The sequence below is a fragment of the Leuresthes tenuis genome, unplaced genomic scaffold (assembly GCF_036924035.1).
Source record: "Leuresthes tenuis unplaced genomic scaffold, fLeuTen1.0.hap1 SCAF_21, whole genome shotgun sequence".
NCBI lineage: Eukaryota > Metazoa > Chordata > Actinopteri > Atheriniformes > Atherinopsidae > Leuresthes > Leuresthes tenuis.
In genome coordinates, this window is record NW_027325375.1 from 17,599,997 (window position 1) to 17,613,171 (window position 13,175).

The window sequence follows — 13,175 nt, forward strand, 5'->3', positions numbered from 1 at the left end:
ATTAATTGTCTTACCGTTAGAGGGCGGTAGAACTGGTGGAATGACTGGGAACCGTCACTACGAAGCACCAGAAGAAGTATTGGAACATATTCTCATGTATTGCAAAATTGGTGCTAACAGTTGTAAGCAGTTTAAGTCCAGTCTCAGTAGTGAAGGGACGGCGCTTGTCGTTTTTGTTGCAAATGTAAGTGTTACCATTCTTTGCCACTAATTTCATAAATTAGCCTTTTTTTTTTAGAAACACAGCCACAGGTGTAAACAGGTGTAACAGCAGGCTGGCTAAAAGCTAATGTTTACTGTGTCTGTTCTCGAAGCGTCCGCGCCGCACTGTTGCTATGGTTACATTGTTTTCCTCAAGCCAGCTCAAGTTAATTTCCAGATAACTTGCTCGTTATTCAGGAACAAACTTCCATGTGTGAACGTCCCTTTGAGGAGGTGAATTGGTGAAGATGGTGCAGCTGCATGTGAAGCGGGGAGATGAAAGCCAGTTTCTGTTCAACGCCACCGTAGACGCGCCTCTGGAGACAGTGATCCAGGAAATTACAGGCATTTACAACGGGAGGCTCAAAGTGAATCGAATATGTTCAGGTGAAACATATCGTTTGTGTTGCCTCTTCTCGCTTTGTGGGAATGAGATGTTTCTATACCAACATCTGCTAAACTGTAGGGTTAGAATAGTCTTAGTCTGCTCTTGAGTTTCAACTAGTATCAAGAATCTGTGATGGTTTTCGGAGTACTTGTAAATGAATTGCCTCATGTTAGTACTGACTTAGATGTGCTTGCGCTTATTTTCCTTCAGAGATCCCAGAGCTTGCAGACCATGGCATCGCACTGCCGCCCAACATGCAGGGGCTGACACAGGATCAGATTATGGACCTGAAACTGACGGATGAATGGGAGGACAGGTGCATTCCTAGTGGAGGACCAGTGCTTAGGAAGGATGAGATTGGGATTAGGAACGGAAATGGTGAGAATCTCCCTCTTTAGCATTGTCTACATAGATTAACAATGAATGCAGACACGCCTGTTTACTACTGGTGAGGAGACCAGGCTGGCTTTTTGGAGGTGGTACTTTGCGTGTAGTTAAAGCCTCAAACTGCAATATCTCCAGTGGAATAGCTAATATCAAGTATGACATTGCTTTTGTAATTTAGCAGTTACACAAAAAATTATGTCCCAGTTGACACTACACCTGTGTTGTAGGTACACTACCCTTAATTGCTTTGAAAATAAGATAATTTTTTAAAGCTTTTTTTTTTTTATTTCCATGATTACATCCTAAAAGCGCCAACTCTTTTTTCCTCTAACAGCTCCTAATGATAAAATGAAAGAGGTTTTGATGAGAACTGTGGAGGAAGCAAAGGCCCTCATCTCCAAAGTGAGTATTAGAGTAGATCACCTATTGATTTATTCACCAGGGTGGAGATAAAACATGAACATCTGTCATTCTACCGATCTCACAGAAACAAGTTCAAGCTAACGTTTGCGTCACCATGGAGATGGTTAAGGAAGCACTGGATCAGCTGAGGGGTGCAGTGATGATAGTGTACCCCATGGGACTGCCTCCTCATGACCCAATAAGGATGGAGTTTGAGAACCAGGAGGACCTTTCAGGGACACAGGTGAAACAGCTTATCGTGTATTGGTCAGTTGCCTGTTTGCTACAAATAACTAAAGTAACGCTGATTTTTGAAAATGTAGTTTGAATAGACCAGTCGGATAGGTTATTTGTTTTAGCCATATGTGTTCCACACCCAGTCATTCTCTTCAAATTTTTCTTTCCACTCTCGTCTTCTGCGTCTGTCGTCTCCATCTGTCTCCATGCCTCAGGCATCTCTGCAGGTGATTACCCAGGATGAGTGCCAACTATGGTGGGCTGCCAAAGAGATGCAGAGAGGAAAGAAGCTACAGGACTACATTGGCAAAAATGAAAAGACAAAGCTTGTGGTCAAAATCCAAAAGGTGAGAGCTATTTGGGTCAGTCTGATGTGTTTTTTTGCAACCTGTGACAGGCAACATGTTTGTTTCTTTTTGTTCTGGAAATGAATTACTCTCTGTTGCTGTTCAACACAGAAAGGACAGGGGGAGCCAGCGAGAGAGCCTCTGGTCACTGATGAGCAGCAGAAACAGATGATGCTGCAGCTCTACAGAAGGCAGGAGGAACTCAAGGTAAAGACAGGCACAAACAAACTCACACATTGTGTAACTGTTCTGAAAAAACATTCTTCCCTCTCACAACATTTTCAGAAACTGGAGGAGGCAGATGATGACAGCCACCTGGACTCCGAGTGGTCAGACAGACAGGCGCTTAAACGACAGTTTCAAGGTCTCACTAATATCAAATGGGGGCCAAGATAAAGTTCAAAACCTCTCTAAATACCTTCCTCAGAGATGCTACTGTGACCTGGTGCATGCAACTGACCCATACGCCTTATCGCAGCTGTGAAATGTTTCCTCTTGAGGTTACTTGAGAGAACATTAGTTTTCCGGTTGATGTGTTCCTGTTCCTTGACTTTGCGGACATTTGAAGTGGCACATTATATCCCAAGTTGTATGAAGGGTGGTGTTCAGTAAACCTCTTTTATCTTAAAGTTGTGCAAACCGAAATAGTATTTTTTACTGTGTGTGAAAAGTCAAATAAAAGAATTGTTTCCACTGGAGTAGTGTTGCAACTGAACAGTTTCACACCCCTCGGATTACAGGGACAAGGATGCAACACCTTTCCTGTCTTTGTCTCTCGAAAGTGGCACACACACCTCTTAAAGTCATTGCAGCCCTGAAGCAGGAAGTTGTCACGCAGAAGTCATCCCAGCAGAAACGTGAAACAGGGGATAGAGCGGACTTGATGGCTCAAAGACCTCATGTACCTTGAGTTAGATTAATTACAGTTGTACAAAATAAACAAGGATCATGTTATTTGGATCTGAATCTTTTTTTAACCACCAGTGGTTATAGTTTTACTTTAGAGTAAAGCTTGTGTGTCTATTTTTGTAAGCCATACTTCAAGTGATTTGTGACTTTTTCCGCAACGCTTTTGCAAAGAAAGTTAGGACACTGTTAAATGTAAAGGCAGATGATATGCAAAGATTTAAAATTCACTTAAACCACACACTCATGACCGCATCACTGTCGTGCTCAAATGACGTTAAAGCACACCCTCGAGGGTAATATTGCGAATATACAACTAATGCCAATAAAATGTATAATTAAAATATATCCATGTGGATGGACAGTTTGCTCTCATATTTTAAAGTTTTTTATGAGTGCACGTCGCATTGCCATGGAAACACATGGGGTCTGACTAATAACTGAAACACAATCAGTACCGCCAGCAGACTCCTATGTGTAATGGAACGTAGTTTACCACTGCAGCAAATAATCCAACCCTTAGTAACGACCTAGCAACAGAAAGCATTTTCTAGTCCCAGATGAGTGAACTCATCTGATGAGTGAGCTGACGTTAATGTTCGGCGATCTCAGAATTTCCCAGAAATAAATCAATAGGCCTACTGCACAAATAAATAGAAAATTATCTTTTTTTTTATCGCCCAAGTTATAGTAACAAAGATGCTGCTTTTCTTTCCTTTATATTTTATAAAAAACATTTTGTCTGAGGTCACAAAAAAAAAAGATTTGAATTGTTTTATCGAGGTTTGCAGATGTTTGAAGTCACCACACAGACTTGGCGGAGTAATATTGTAGGTGATGAGTCAGGTGTGCTGTCATACTCATAAACAACGTTGTGCTCTTTATAATGTCTACGGTCATACTCTGAGCTATAGAGCTCTGGTCATACTGATTTGGGCGCCTTCTAAATTTCTTCTTGAGCAATCAGATTGCTTGGTTGGAACTACTTGTTGTATAACAAAGCTTTGGAACAGAGGAGACTATTTTAATCTAACATTGTTTTTAGATATTGGAATTCTGTTTTTATTTACATTTTACACAGTGTTCAAACTTTTAGGAAAACACTTGAGAATGTGTTTAAGGTTTATTGATTTCATGTTGGTGGTCGAGGGAGCTTTGTACATGCTCCCTGAAAGGTTCTTTGGTTTATATCAACCATACAGCTTCTGAGATACTGGATAATGATAAATCAGTACACAAAGACACAATATATGGGCAGCTTAATGGATTCTGACCAGTGATTTTGCCCTTTTTGTAACATTAAAAAAAAAAAGCTTGTTTTGGTGCTGACTGAGTAAATACAGCACTTGATACGGCCGCCCTTATTTGCAGTATAAACATTGATCCAATGGATTGCAGAATTATATTACAATCTCCTTTTTAAAAAATGGCCAACAGAACGTAACAGTTTTACAACATAAAAAGAAAAATAGTTTCTTGGGATGTGAACCCATGGCGAAGACCTGCAGCAAAAAAAAATCCTGGAGTTTTGAATAATATCCATAGGACAGTATTTATCTAACTTGAGCTGCCGTTCAGGTATGAGTTCATCCAAATCTCCTGGATGATCATCTCTCTGCGCTCGATCCTCTCTGCCCGCTCAGCTGCCTCACTCACATAAGTCACTTCCTCCCAATTGTATATCGCCTTCCTCTCTGCAGCTGAGAGTAAAGAGCTCTCTGTTCCCTCATCGTTATCATCTTCTGTTTCGTTTTCGTCTTCCTCCTCCTCCTCCTCCTCCGGACAGTTTATAGTCTGACTGGCAGACTTGGCTTTGAATCCGTGATTTCTGAGCCGACGCCCTCTGCAGGTCACCCGGACAGACAGAGCCAGCAATGTGAAGAGGAGGCCGACACACACACTGGAGGTGAAGAACAGCGCTGCCATTTCTGGGTGCTCTGTGTGGGGAATAAGAGGAGATTTCAGATGTTTTTCTTCATAGATTTCAAATCACAAGCGCTTGTTATTGACCTATACCTCTGATGTAGGCGTAGGTGAGGAGAGAGTTGCTCATCATAGCTCCTGTGTTTTCAGGCCTTCTTGATCCTTTAGAAGAAGGCTTTTCCAGATCTGCAGGAGAAGCTGTTATGTGAAGATTACAACTCTTAGGTGAGGACAGGACCATAAGAAGCAAGAACTGCAGCAAATAGAAAGATGGCATTACCTTTTTCTGTTGTAGGAAATGCGGTGGAGCTTAATACACTTGGGTCTACTTCTTTTAGTAAACTCTGTGGGACTAACACAGGAAAACAGAGAAGCTTTTTGTATTGCTGTGAACCATTTGATACAGTAACTGTGTAACGCTGAATCTGTAGTCAAACATTTGTCAGTGAGCTACTCTTCAGCATCCAAACTGGCCCACAGTGGAATCTCAGTCATGGTTGTATTAATAACTGCCCTACGAACTTAGCACACTTTATTGTGCTCAAAATAGAGGCAACACTAAATGACAATACATGTGAACACTGTTGCTGTTTGACCCCACAGGCATTTGTGCCAATCGCAGGAAGCTTACCAGGATGTAAAAATCGGAGCTCACAGTTTATTATTCCTCCGCTGCTGTGTTTTTGGGTGTGATAAGATAAGAACAGCTGATGGATGGGATCGACTGATAAGAACTTGCAGTCGGAAGCTACAAATGCTCATTCAAGGAACTGTCACATAATGAACAAGACCAAACAGAAGCAGACATTCTTATCTTGAAACCCCAATTTTAATTTATGACTTGGTGTGTAATTCTTTTTTTTTTTTTTTTTTGTGAATGAGGAAGCAAAAGAGGGTCCTACCACAAGAATAAAGCACACTGAGATACTTCCTGGTTCCTGGAAAGCAGGGGTCCCTGAAGGTGTGGTTGCCGACAGCAACAGCACACTTTTGTTTGTTGTAGCAGGACTTGGACACCAAGTGCACAGCCTCATGGTTCAGACACTCTGTAGGGAGCAGCACAGAGAAACTCAGGGAATTTCAGCATTGCATAAGAGCCTCCGAATATGTGTGTGGGATTTTTGCTGGTGTGCTGCACGACCGATTCACTGTTTTGTAGACATTCCCTCGCGACAACTGAGTCCCCTCTTATGGCAGCCATCTGTTTTTCACGCCAGCAAAGCAAACACTTCACGGTTCACTCATGCATGCTAGTTTAATCTTGTCTCGAAATATTTGTTGCCCAGATACTGAAGTAAATGTGAAGAGCTGTGGATTTTAATTGTAAATGTAACCACTGTGACATTTTGCCATTATCTCACATGACCCTCAAAGGATTTCCTTACATCACACAGTTTGACTTTCCACACCAGGATAAGCTCAGGTGTATTCAGTAACTCAAGTGGAATGCAGCTCCCGCCAATGTCCAACCAATTAAATACACCTTTCTCTTACTTGCTGTGGCAGATTAAAATGATCAAACGTGCTGTATGTTGGCCCTTTTAACTGCCACAGCAGTGTGTTATTGTTGGTTTTCAGACTGACTCACCGAATGGGGGTGGTCTTGTCAGGTGTGAGGGGCAGGTGTCAGTCTGACCTAGACTTCGGCCATAGACAGCTGCATAGATGATCAGCACCCTGGGGGGCTTACAGCGCAGGACCATGGTCTCTCCTTCACACACCACGTGTCTTTTGTGTTCAGCTGAGTGAGGAGAAAAAAGTAAAGGTGAGGAGGTGGTGGGACACTGGGTGCTTTGTGTGGCCATTCCACACTCATCCCATGCCGAATGTGTGAGACAAACTGATGGTAAGATTAACAACAAGTGAAATCTGAGCTGCCACACTCACTGGGTTTACACTTGTAATCCACATGGAGGTATTTGGTAGTTCCGGGGCACGGGTCTTTCCCAAACAGCAGGTGATTGACAGGCAGCTGGCAATCTCTGTGGCTCTGACACTCTGAAAGCAACTTCTGCACAACAAACAACAGGGGAGAGTCGGCAAAGTCCACCACACTAGATCTGATTTTACAACAGAGAGCAAGGATTAACCCAAAGAGAACCAAATCAGATGCAAAATAAAAAGAATGATGCACAACCTGCATGATAAAAAGAAAGCAAATGAGCTGAGCTTTTACAAATGCATCACATTTATACAGCACTAACCAGCCAGCTAGGGTGCTATTACTGCAAAACCAAAACACATGAGGGGACAAACCCACTCAAATAAAAGTGGGGAACACCCAGCTATTAACAACAGACCCAGAGAGGCTGAAGAGTGCTGTATATCCCATTCATGAAATGCACCTGTAGAGCAGTAAAAGCCGAACAGCTGTGGTTGTGGGCTCTGGGCGTAGGGTCCGCTCTGCACAGCTGGACCTCGCTGCTCCCGTAGAAGGCTGATTGGATGGAGATGGTGGAGTGACGTGGACAGTGGAGTCGCAGAGGCATTCCGTCACAGGCATGAGCAGAGTGGCTGGTGATGATCTTGGACAGGTAGACTGTAAACATGCACTGGTTAGGCTGCGATGCACATGTTCCCACAGTTTTAAGTGGGAAGTTAAGTTTATTATTAAGAACTCAAATGAGCTCATGATCACTGAAAATAAGTTTTCTGGGAAGATAAAGTGTTAAAGATAGTTTGGAGCTCTGGTTGGTGTCTTACAGCACTGCCTGTTCTCTTTCTGGGTGGCAAATTTCGCAACTGCCATTAAATTTGACCAATCTTTGTTTCAGTTTCAGAATGTCACTCTTACATTTAGTATGGTATAGCTACAGCTATTTCCTCTGAAATAGTCTCAGACCAGAGCCAAACATATATTTACAGCACCGTGGCAGACAGAAGTTTCCACTCAACTTCACATGGAGCTATAACAATATGATTACTCATCAAACCTATTGTCAAGAGCAATGCTTTCCCTCTAGTCTGTGAGCATTGTCCTCCTCCTACGCACCATCATCAACATCATCTTACTTGAAAAGTCGGCAAGTCCATGCATGCGTCTGGTCCACATGAGTAAAGTGAGATAGAAGAGGCTGTGGCTCCAGTCCAGTCCGTGACAAGGACGCGTCCGGCTCATGACTCGCATCCCCTGTCTCATTGATCATATTAGAGACGCTCGATGAATTGCGCTGTGAGACTTCTAGGACTTCATAATGACCAAGATAAGTAGGTGGGAGGTTTCCTCGACGCCCCGATGTAAAGATCCATCACTTTACAGCTCAGAAACGACGTCGCTGACGTCCAGCTGTCCACCTTAGGAGAAAATACCTACAGTCGACGAGGCACAAAACAGTGGCTCGTTGAGTAAAAGAGCAGCGACTGTGTGTCACTGCAGCGCTGGATCACAGAGGAGGTTAGAAATAGCAGCTGCGCAACAAGTTGTTCAGAAGTGACAGACAGGGTGAGCAGTCCGACGCGTGGCGGCGATTCTCCCAGTCTGACGTTCCCGCAGCTCAGCCAACAGCGCAGATTTGTGAATGGATGAATGTGGAATCTGAAAGCGACCTACAGTAACAGCTGAGTGGGAATCATGAAGTGGGCGTGGCACATAAAACTATTTTAAAGGGAACAGGGGGCCACACTCTCACTGGTGTGACGCAGGAGGGTTTCTTCCTTTCTTTGATGATGAATGTCGTGCTGCTCTCTCAACATTGCTACGTTTTGGATTTGCAAATAGACCATTTCCCATTTCTTTCTCATCTTTCTCTTTCTTTTATTGTACAGCACACCTCCAGGCATCCAGCTACATTGGCTTTTTTTTTCTTTTTTGCCATATTGTTTAGATTGGATGTAGTCAGTAAGCCATTTTTTCCAATATAAATGTGGTTTGATTTTCATGTATGTAAACAACAACTTAGATAAACTATAGCCCATCTACTAAGGCAGAATTCACATTTATTTTATGGAAAGAGCCAATATAAGTCTGAAAACGTTTGCTCAAGAGAGGCAACACCTAAAAATGCACTTTTTAAGACACAAAGTAACTTTTTGAACAAGTGCTATTTTTAGTTGTTTTTTTTTTTTAGACCATATTGTGCCTTTCAGTGAAGCTGGGGGGCCCACAGGGAAAGCTATTTCCCAACCCACATCCATGACCCACTCCATGGTAACGGGTCAATCTCCTTGTCAGACTGCGGAGCAGACCCACAAGAGTCAAACTGACTGAGAGCGTTGATGTATCCAAGCTCGGCTCCAGAGGAGGGAGACTGACAGAAGGGAGGAACCCAGGGGTAACATTTTGCATACAGACACGACAAGCTGATTCCATTCTGCGCGCTTTAGCTTCAGGCACCCTGGGAGTGGCTCCAAAGCCTACTTCATGTGCTGTTATTCTTCAAAAGCCTGTGGAATTCTGTTGTCAAACTCAAAAGGCTTCCTGTACTTTGTTTTTAAAGACACAGTTCAGACATGTTGACCAGACGATGAAGTAATTGCACTGGAGTAAATGTCATTAAGGGTAACAGATCCACATTGTGCAGTTTGGTGGAAAAGGTTCTGAGATGTATAGACGGTGTAAATGCTTATTGAAGAATATGGAAACAATACAGATAATAACCCACAGCTGACTGGATATGACACTTTGTTCTATGACAGCATAAGTCAATGGCAGCAATCATCAGATCAATCAACAAAGACGAACAAATTACTGTATTTACATAAAAGAATTCAATGATGAACAGAAAAATGTTTCTTTCCTCTGAATGATGAAGTGGAACACAATTGTTGAGCTCTAATTTTCCATATCTGTGTGTTTGGCCTATCAGACAGACGATCAATATGTATCTGACAGATAATCTTGTTCAGAGAAATGCTCTCATGTCATGTTGATAAAAGTAGCTCAAAGTGGAAACACAAGCCCTCGATTAGACCGCAGACATGAGAATAAAGACAAAACACTTGATTAGCATTTACAATGTTTGTAACAAACAGGAAGAGGAGGAGACACCGAACTGATCCAACCACAGGAAAGAAAGCTCATGATTTACATTCTTCCCTCACAAAGGCGAATTTGTTTGAGGTGGCCACGGCTGAAAATAAACATTGAAAGATTGTTGTTGTTTGATGGAGCTAACAAAATGCTTTTCTTTTTTTTCTCTGATCGCTGGCAACTGCATCCGATACACACGGAGAATCGCAAAACTTTAGGGCATGAAAACATAAATGAAACATGTGCTGCCTGCTTCGAATTAACATAAAATTTGGCAACATTGTTTTCAAAGTCACGAGAAGAGGACTTAAGAAGAAAACAAGCCTTATTTATTTTTTCCAAGTCACAAGGAGATTCAGGTGGTCTCTGCGAGCAAAACTTGATTTACTTTAAACCTAGTTTCCTAAACAGTGTGGCTCTGAGTTACTTCAGAAGTCAATAAAAGGGGATTTTAAATATGTCAGCTGAAACATCACAATCACACATCACTAAAACACGAAGGTGAAAACTTTATTAGTATCATTTTTGTTTACAAATCATTGCTTTTATGACACGACGCATCTTCATTTAAAATCCACCTTCATCTCAAGCTGGGAATCAAGTGCAGCCTGTAATCGAGGTGAAAAAAAGATGCATTAAAGTTGCATTAAAACAACCACATCGTGTCCACGTTTGAACCAAACCTCAGGAGACTCACCAGTTCTCTTTTTGCCTCGGCCACTTTCACTTGTGCAAGCGATGGGCTCTGTGGGTGAATAGAGGAGAGGAAACATGTCAGAAAAACAAAGTGACTCATGGAAGTTAAATCTGCTATCAAACAAAAGATGACAGAGGAAGTTTGAGGGCACTTTTGGCAGGAGGCAAGTCAGATTGTAAAGTTTGTAATAAAAAGAAAACACACTTACTGGGCTTAGATCCATGTAAGGCTCCAGTTTCTTTTTCAGGGGGATTATTTCCTTTTTCAACGCAATAACTTCCTGCAGAGACAAAAATTAAGATGGGCACGTTTTGAACTCTGAAAGCAGACGGCGAAAGGTTTTCGTTTTCATGGTGATGACTGGGACGCGCGTGAAAAAGCTGAAATACCTCAGACAGCTGAACAATGGCCTGGTGGGTAATAGACTTGTCCATGTTCCTGGATACAAGCTGAGCCTGAAGGATAGAGAAAGCACAATAAAACGACAAAACTGCGTGATAGCACAGAGGAGCCGGTCCCCACCTGACCATCAGACGAAGAGCGCCAAACCGGGACCTCTCCACAGCATCATCTGTTATCTAAACCGGAGGCAACCGATTTGTGAAAATAAAGAGCATTCCGGGAAGTCAGAGTCTTTCTTTGATTTCTGCTTTGAATCAAAACTACAATCTTTTGTTCCCAAGCTCCTAAATGTTTACAGATCATGGTTAAAAGACGAGGTGATTAAACACAGTAAACACGCCTGTGGGCTTTTTTTGTAAAGTGTTGCTGCTGGTGCCAAATTCTAATTGAGCAAACATTAAAAAAAATACTAAAAAACTAAATTTTTTCTTTTATCTTTTGACATATTGCCATTATATCATCTTCAAATAAATACAGTGTTCAAATGATTTCTTGTTTTAAATCATTGCGTCCTGTTTTTCCTTTTCATTCTATAAATTTGTGTCTCAGTGTGACACTTGCTTTCATTTTAACCTTCGCTTATATTTCACAGCTGATTACGCAATATAGCAACACCTTCATACACAAAGGAACATCTTTCTCCGTGTAACCACAACAAACCTCTGATTTCTCCCGTCTGTTACTGAGCTCCCGAGCCTTTGCCGTCACAAAATCCATGTTGAGCAGCCTCTCCTCTGCTTTAGCGCTCTCCACTGCCTGAGATGTCACGGTTTTGTTGACATCCCTATCAGTTAAGAACACTAATTTACATATATGGCAGCAAATGCTTTGGTTCTGCTGTTACAGGATTTTGGCACATGAAGATAAACCGCACGTTGCAATATCACAAATCAAAATGGATATCACCATTTTGTCATCGTATTCTTACTCTTGTAGGTTTCCCCGTAGCACCAGAGTGGCTCCGAGTCGTTTTCTGAGGGTCCTGAGCTCCCTCTCGAGTCTTCTGTTCGACTTCTCAGCTTCCAGAAGTTCGTTGGTGAGGTTGTTGACTGCTGGCATAAAGCTACGCAAGTAATTAAATTGATGTCTTTGTGGCACCACTCAGGGAATTACAAGAAAACAGTAATAGAAACACAGATGACAATCGAGTAACGGAGGCGTACCTGCCCAGTGACGTGTCTCTGACTCCGAGCACCATGGCATTGTCCACTAAAGCAGACACATAGTCTGCAGCTGGTCTGGATAAGCCTGCACAGGAGAGGCCAACACCTTGTAGAAGAACATCCTGCAGATGAGCAGCTAGGTGGAGAAAAAAAGACAGCCTGATTCAGTGAAACAATATGAAGACTTTGTGGTGTGAATTACTGGGCAATAATGTCATCAGAATAAATAAGATTTTAATCATTAACACTTTAAATTGAAATTTAAAGTGGATAGTGATAGCTCCTTCTCCTAAGTCACCATATTACGGTGTGTTTGTAGGCATCTGTAATCATACGTGCATGCAACACTTAACAAAAAGTTTAGTCGCTTTCAATAAGTCCCATTCATCACTTCCAGATGGTCCCAAATACATTCTCCATCGTTCAGGTCCCTCAGCTGTCTGTCAGATACTCACCATCCGCCTGATACTCTGACGCTTTCTGCTTGAGGTCTTCTATGAGGAGAGCCGTGTCACTACGCCGAGCTTCACTGGACTGTGCCAGCTGATACAGTATGTCCACTGTCCTAGTATTGACTTCAAACTGTGGCACCGGCTGATCGCCAAACACCGCGCTGAGCCAGCTGTTCACCTAAAGAAGCGACATGACACAAGAACATGCAAACAACTGCAGCCGCTGAATTCAGTTATGTAAATACACACACATAAACACACACAAGGGGGCATTACCTTCTTAATCTTGTCACACATGATGATCGGGGGAAGCGGCAAAAGCCTAAAAATGTATTACCGTGAAATATTTCCGTGCTTTACCAACTTACAAGAAAAACAAAAAGCATTTTCGCGCCTCCCCGGATACACGCTGACAACTTCCTGGTTTTGGACCAATGAGAGGACGAAAGAAATGTTGACCACGTTTGAAAAAATCAAATAAGATAGTAACAGTTAGCTATACTGATGTAAGAAACAAGAAAAAGTAGTCAGATATAAAGAAATTAAATAATAATAAATAAATAAAAACATGTAACAGGCTGAATAACGGTACAAAACAATTGGCGTATCACGTTCACTTTAAGCTTTACAAAGATTAAAATCTTGTTGAGATAGTTCATGTCGGTTCAACTGCGTGAGGCTATGCCATCATTAACTAATGT

General features: G+C 42.2%; 3 protein-coding genes across 5 annotated transcripts; 1 reads left to right on the forward strand and 2 right to left on the reverse strand.

Moving 5' to 3' along the window:
* Positions 1-58: 58 nt before the first annotated feature.
* On the forward strand, positions 59-2,668 carry cfap298 (cilia and flagella associated protein 298). Of its 2 annotated transcripts, none has more exons than XM_072374577.1 (8): positions 59-184; positions 400-588; positions 800-967; positions 1,311-1,378; positions 1,464-1,622; positions 1,831-1,962; positions 2,074-2,169; positions 2,248-2,668. In XM_072374577.1, the coding sequence occupies exons 2-8, from the start codon at positions 450-452 to the stop codon at positions 2,356-2,358; spliced, it is 873 nt and encodes a 290-aa protein (XP_072230678.1). In that variant the 5' UTR covers positions 59-184; positions 400-449; the 3' UTR covers positions 2,359-2,668. The 2 variants fall into 2 exon arrangements, with proteins under 2 accessions (XP_072230678.1, XP_072230677.1); XM_072374576.1 differs by having other exon boundaries at positions 433-588.
* Positions 2,669-3,988: 1,320 nt separating this feature from the next.
* On the reverse strand, positions 3,989-8,358 carry eva1c (eva-1 homolog C (C. elegans)). Of its 2 annotated transcripts, none has more exons than XM_072375517.1 (8): positions 7,804-8,358; positions 7,137-7,330; positions 6,679-6,802; positions 6,380-6,532; positions 5,694-5,837; positions 5,072-5,143; positions 4,885-4,977; positions 3,989-4,805 (listed from the first exon to the last, which is right to left on the reverse strand). In XM_072375517.1, the coding sequence occupies exons 1-8, from the start codon at positions 7,928-7,930 to the stop codon at positions 4,426-4,428; spliced, it is 1,287 nt and encodes a 428-aa protein (XP_072231618.1). In that variant the 5' UTR covers positions 7,931-8,358; the 3' UTR covers positions 3,989-4,425. The 2 variants fall into 2 exon arrangements, with proteins under 2 accessions (XP_072231618.1, XP_072231617.1); XM_072375516.1 differs by having other exon boundaries at positions 4,885-4,989.
* A 1,891-nt stretch (positions 8,359-10,249) lies between these two features.
* On the reverse strand, positions 10,250-12,869 carry haus1 (HAUS augmin-like complex, subunit 1). Its single transcript, XM_072374675.1, has 9 exons — positions 12,751-12,869; positions 12,478-12,652; positions 12,023-12,158; positions 11,788-11,922; positions 11,520-11,643; positions 10,847-10,912; positions 10,666-10,737; positions 10,458-10,505; positions 10,250-10,368 (listed from the first exon to the last, which is right to left on the reverse strand). Exons 1-9 carry the CDS (start codon positions 12,769-12,771, stop codon positions 10,324-10,326), a joined length of 822 nt encoding a protein of 273 aa, XP_072230776.1. The 5' UTR covers positions 12,772-12,869; the 3' UTR covers positions 10,250-10,323.
* Between the last annotated feature and the right edge of the window lie 306 nt (positions 12,870-13,175).

Excerpts from the sequence above, each read along its gene's own strand:
- cfap298 (XM_072374577.1), top strand. The coding sequence starts at position 450 with ATGGTGCAGCTGCATGTGAAGCGGGGAGATGAAAGCCAGTTTCTGTTC. Across the intron at positions 589-799 it reads AGTGAATCGAATATGTTCAG|AGATCCCAGAGCTTGCAGAC; the intron begins GTGAAACATATC and ends ATTTTCCTTCAG. Across the intron at positions 2,170-2,247 it reads GAAGGCAGGAGGAACTCAAG|AAACTGGAGGAGGCAGATGA; the intron begins GTAAAGACAGGC and ends CAACATTTTCAG.
- eva1c (XM_072375516.1), bottom strand. The coding sequence starts at position 7,930 with ATGAGACAGGGGATGCGAGTCATGAGCCGGACGCGTCCTTGTCACGGA. Across the intron at positions 7,331-7,803 it reads TGGACTTGCCGACTTTTCAA|TCTACCTGTCCAAGATCATC; the intron begins GTAAGATGATGT and ends GCATGTTTACAG. Across the intron at positions 6,803-7,136 it reads CGGCTTTTACTGCTCTACAG|AAGTTGCTTTCAGAGTGTCA; the intron begins GTGCATTTCATG and ends TTTGTTGTGCAG.
- haus1 (XM_072374675.1), bottom strand. The coding sequence starts at position 12,771 with ATGTGTGACAAGATTAAGAAG. Across the intron at positions 10,506-10,665 it reads CTTACATGGATCTAAGCCCA|AGCCCATCGCTTGCACAAGT; the intron begins GTAAGTGTGTTT and ends ATTCACCCACAG. Across the intron at positions 10,369-10,457 it reads CCGAGGCAAAAAGAGAACTG|GCTGCACTTGATTCCCAGCT; the intron begins GTGAGTCTCCTG and ends CCTCGATTACAG.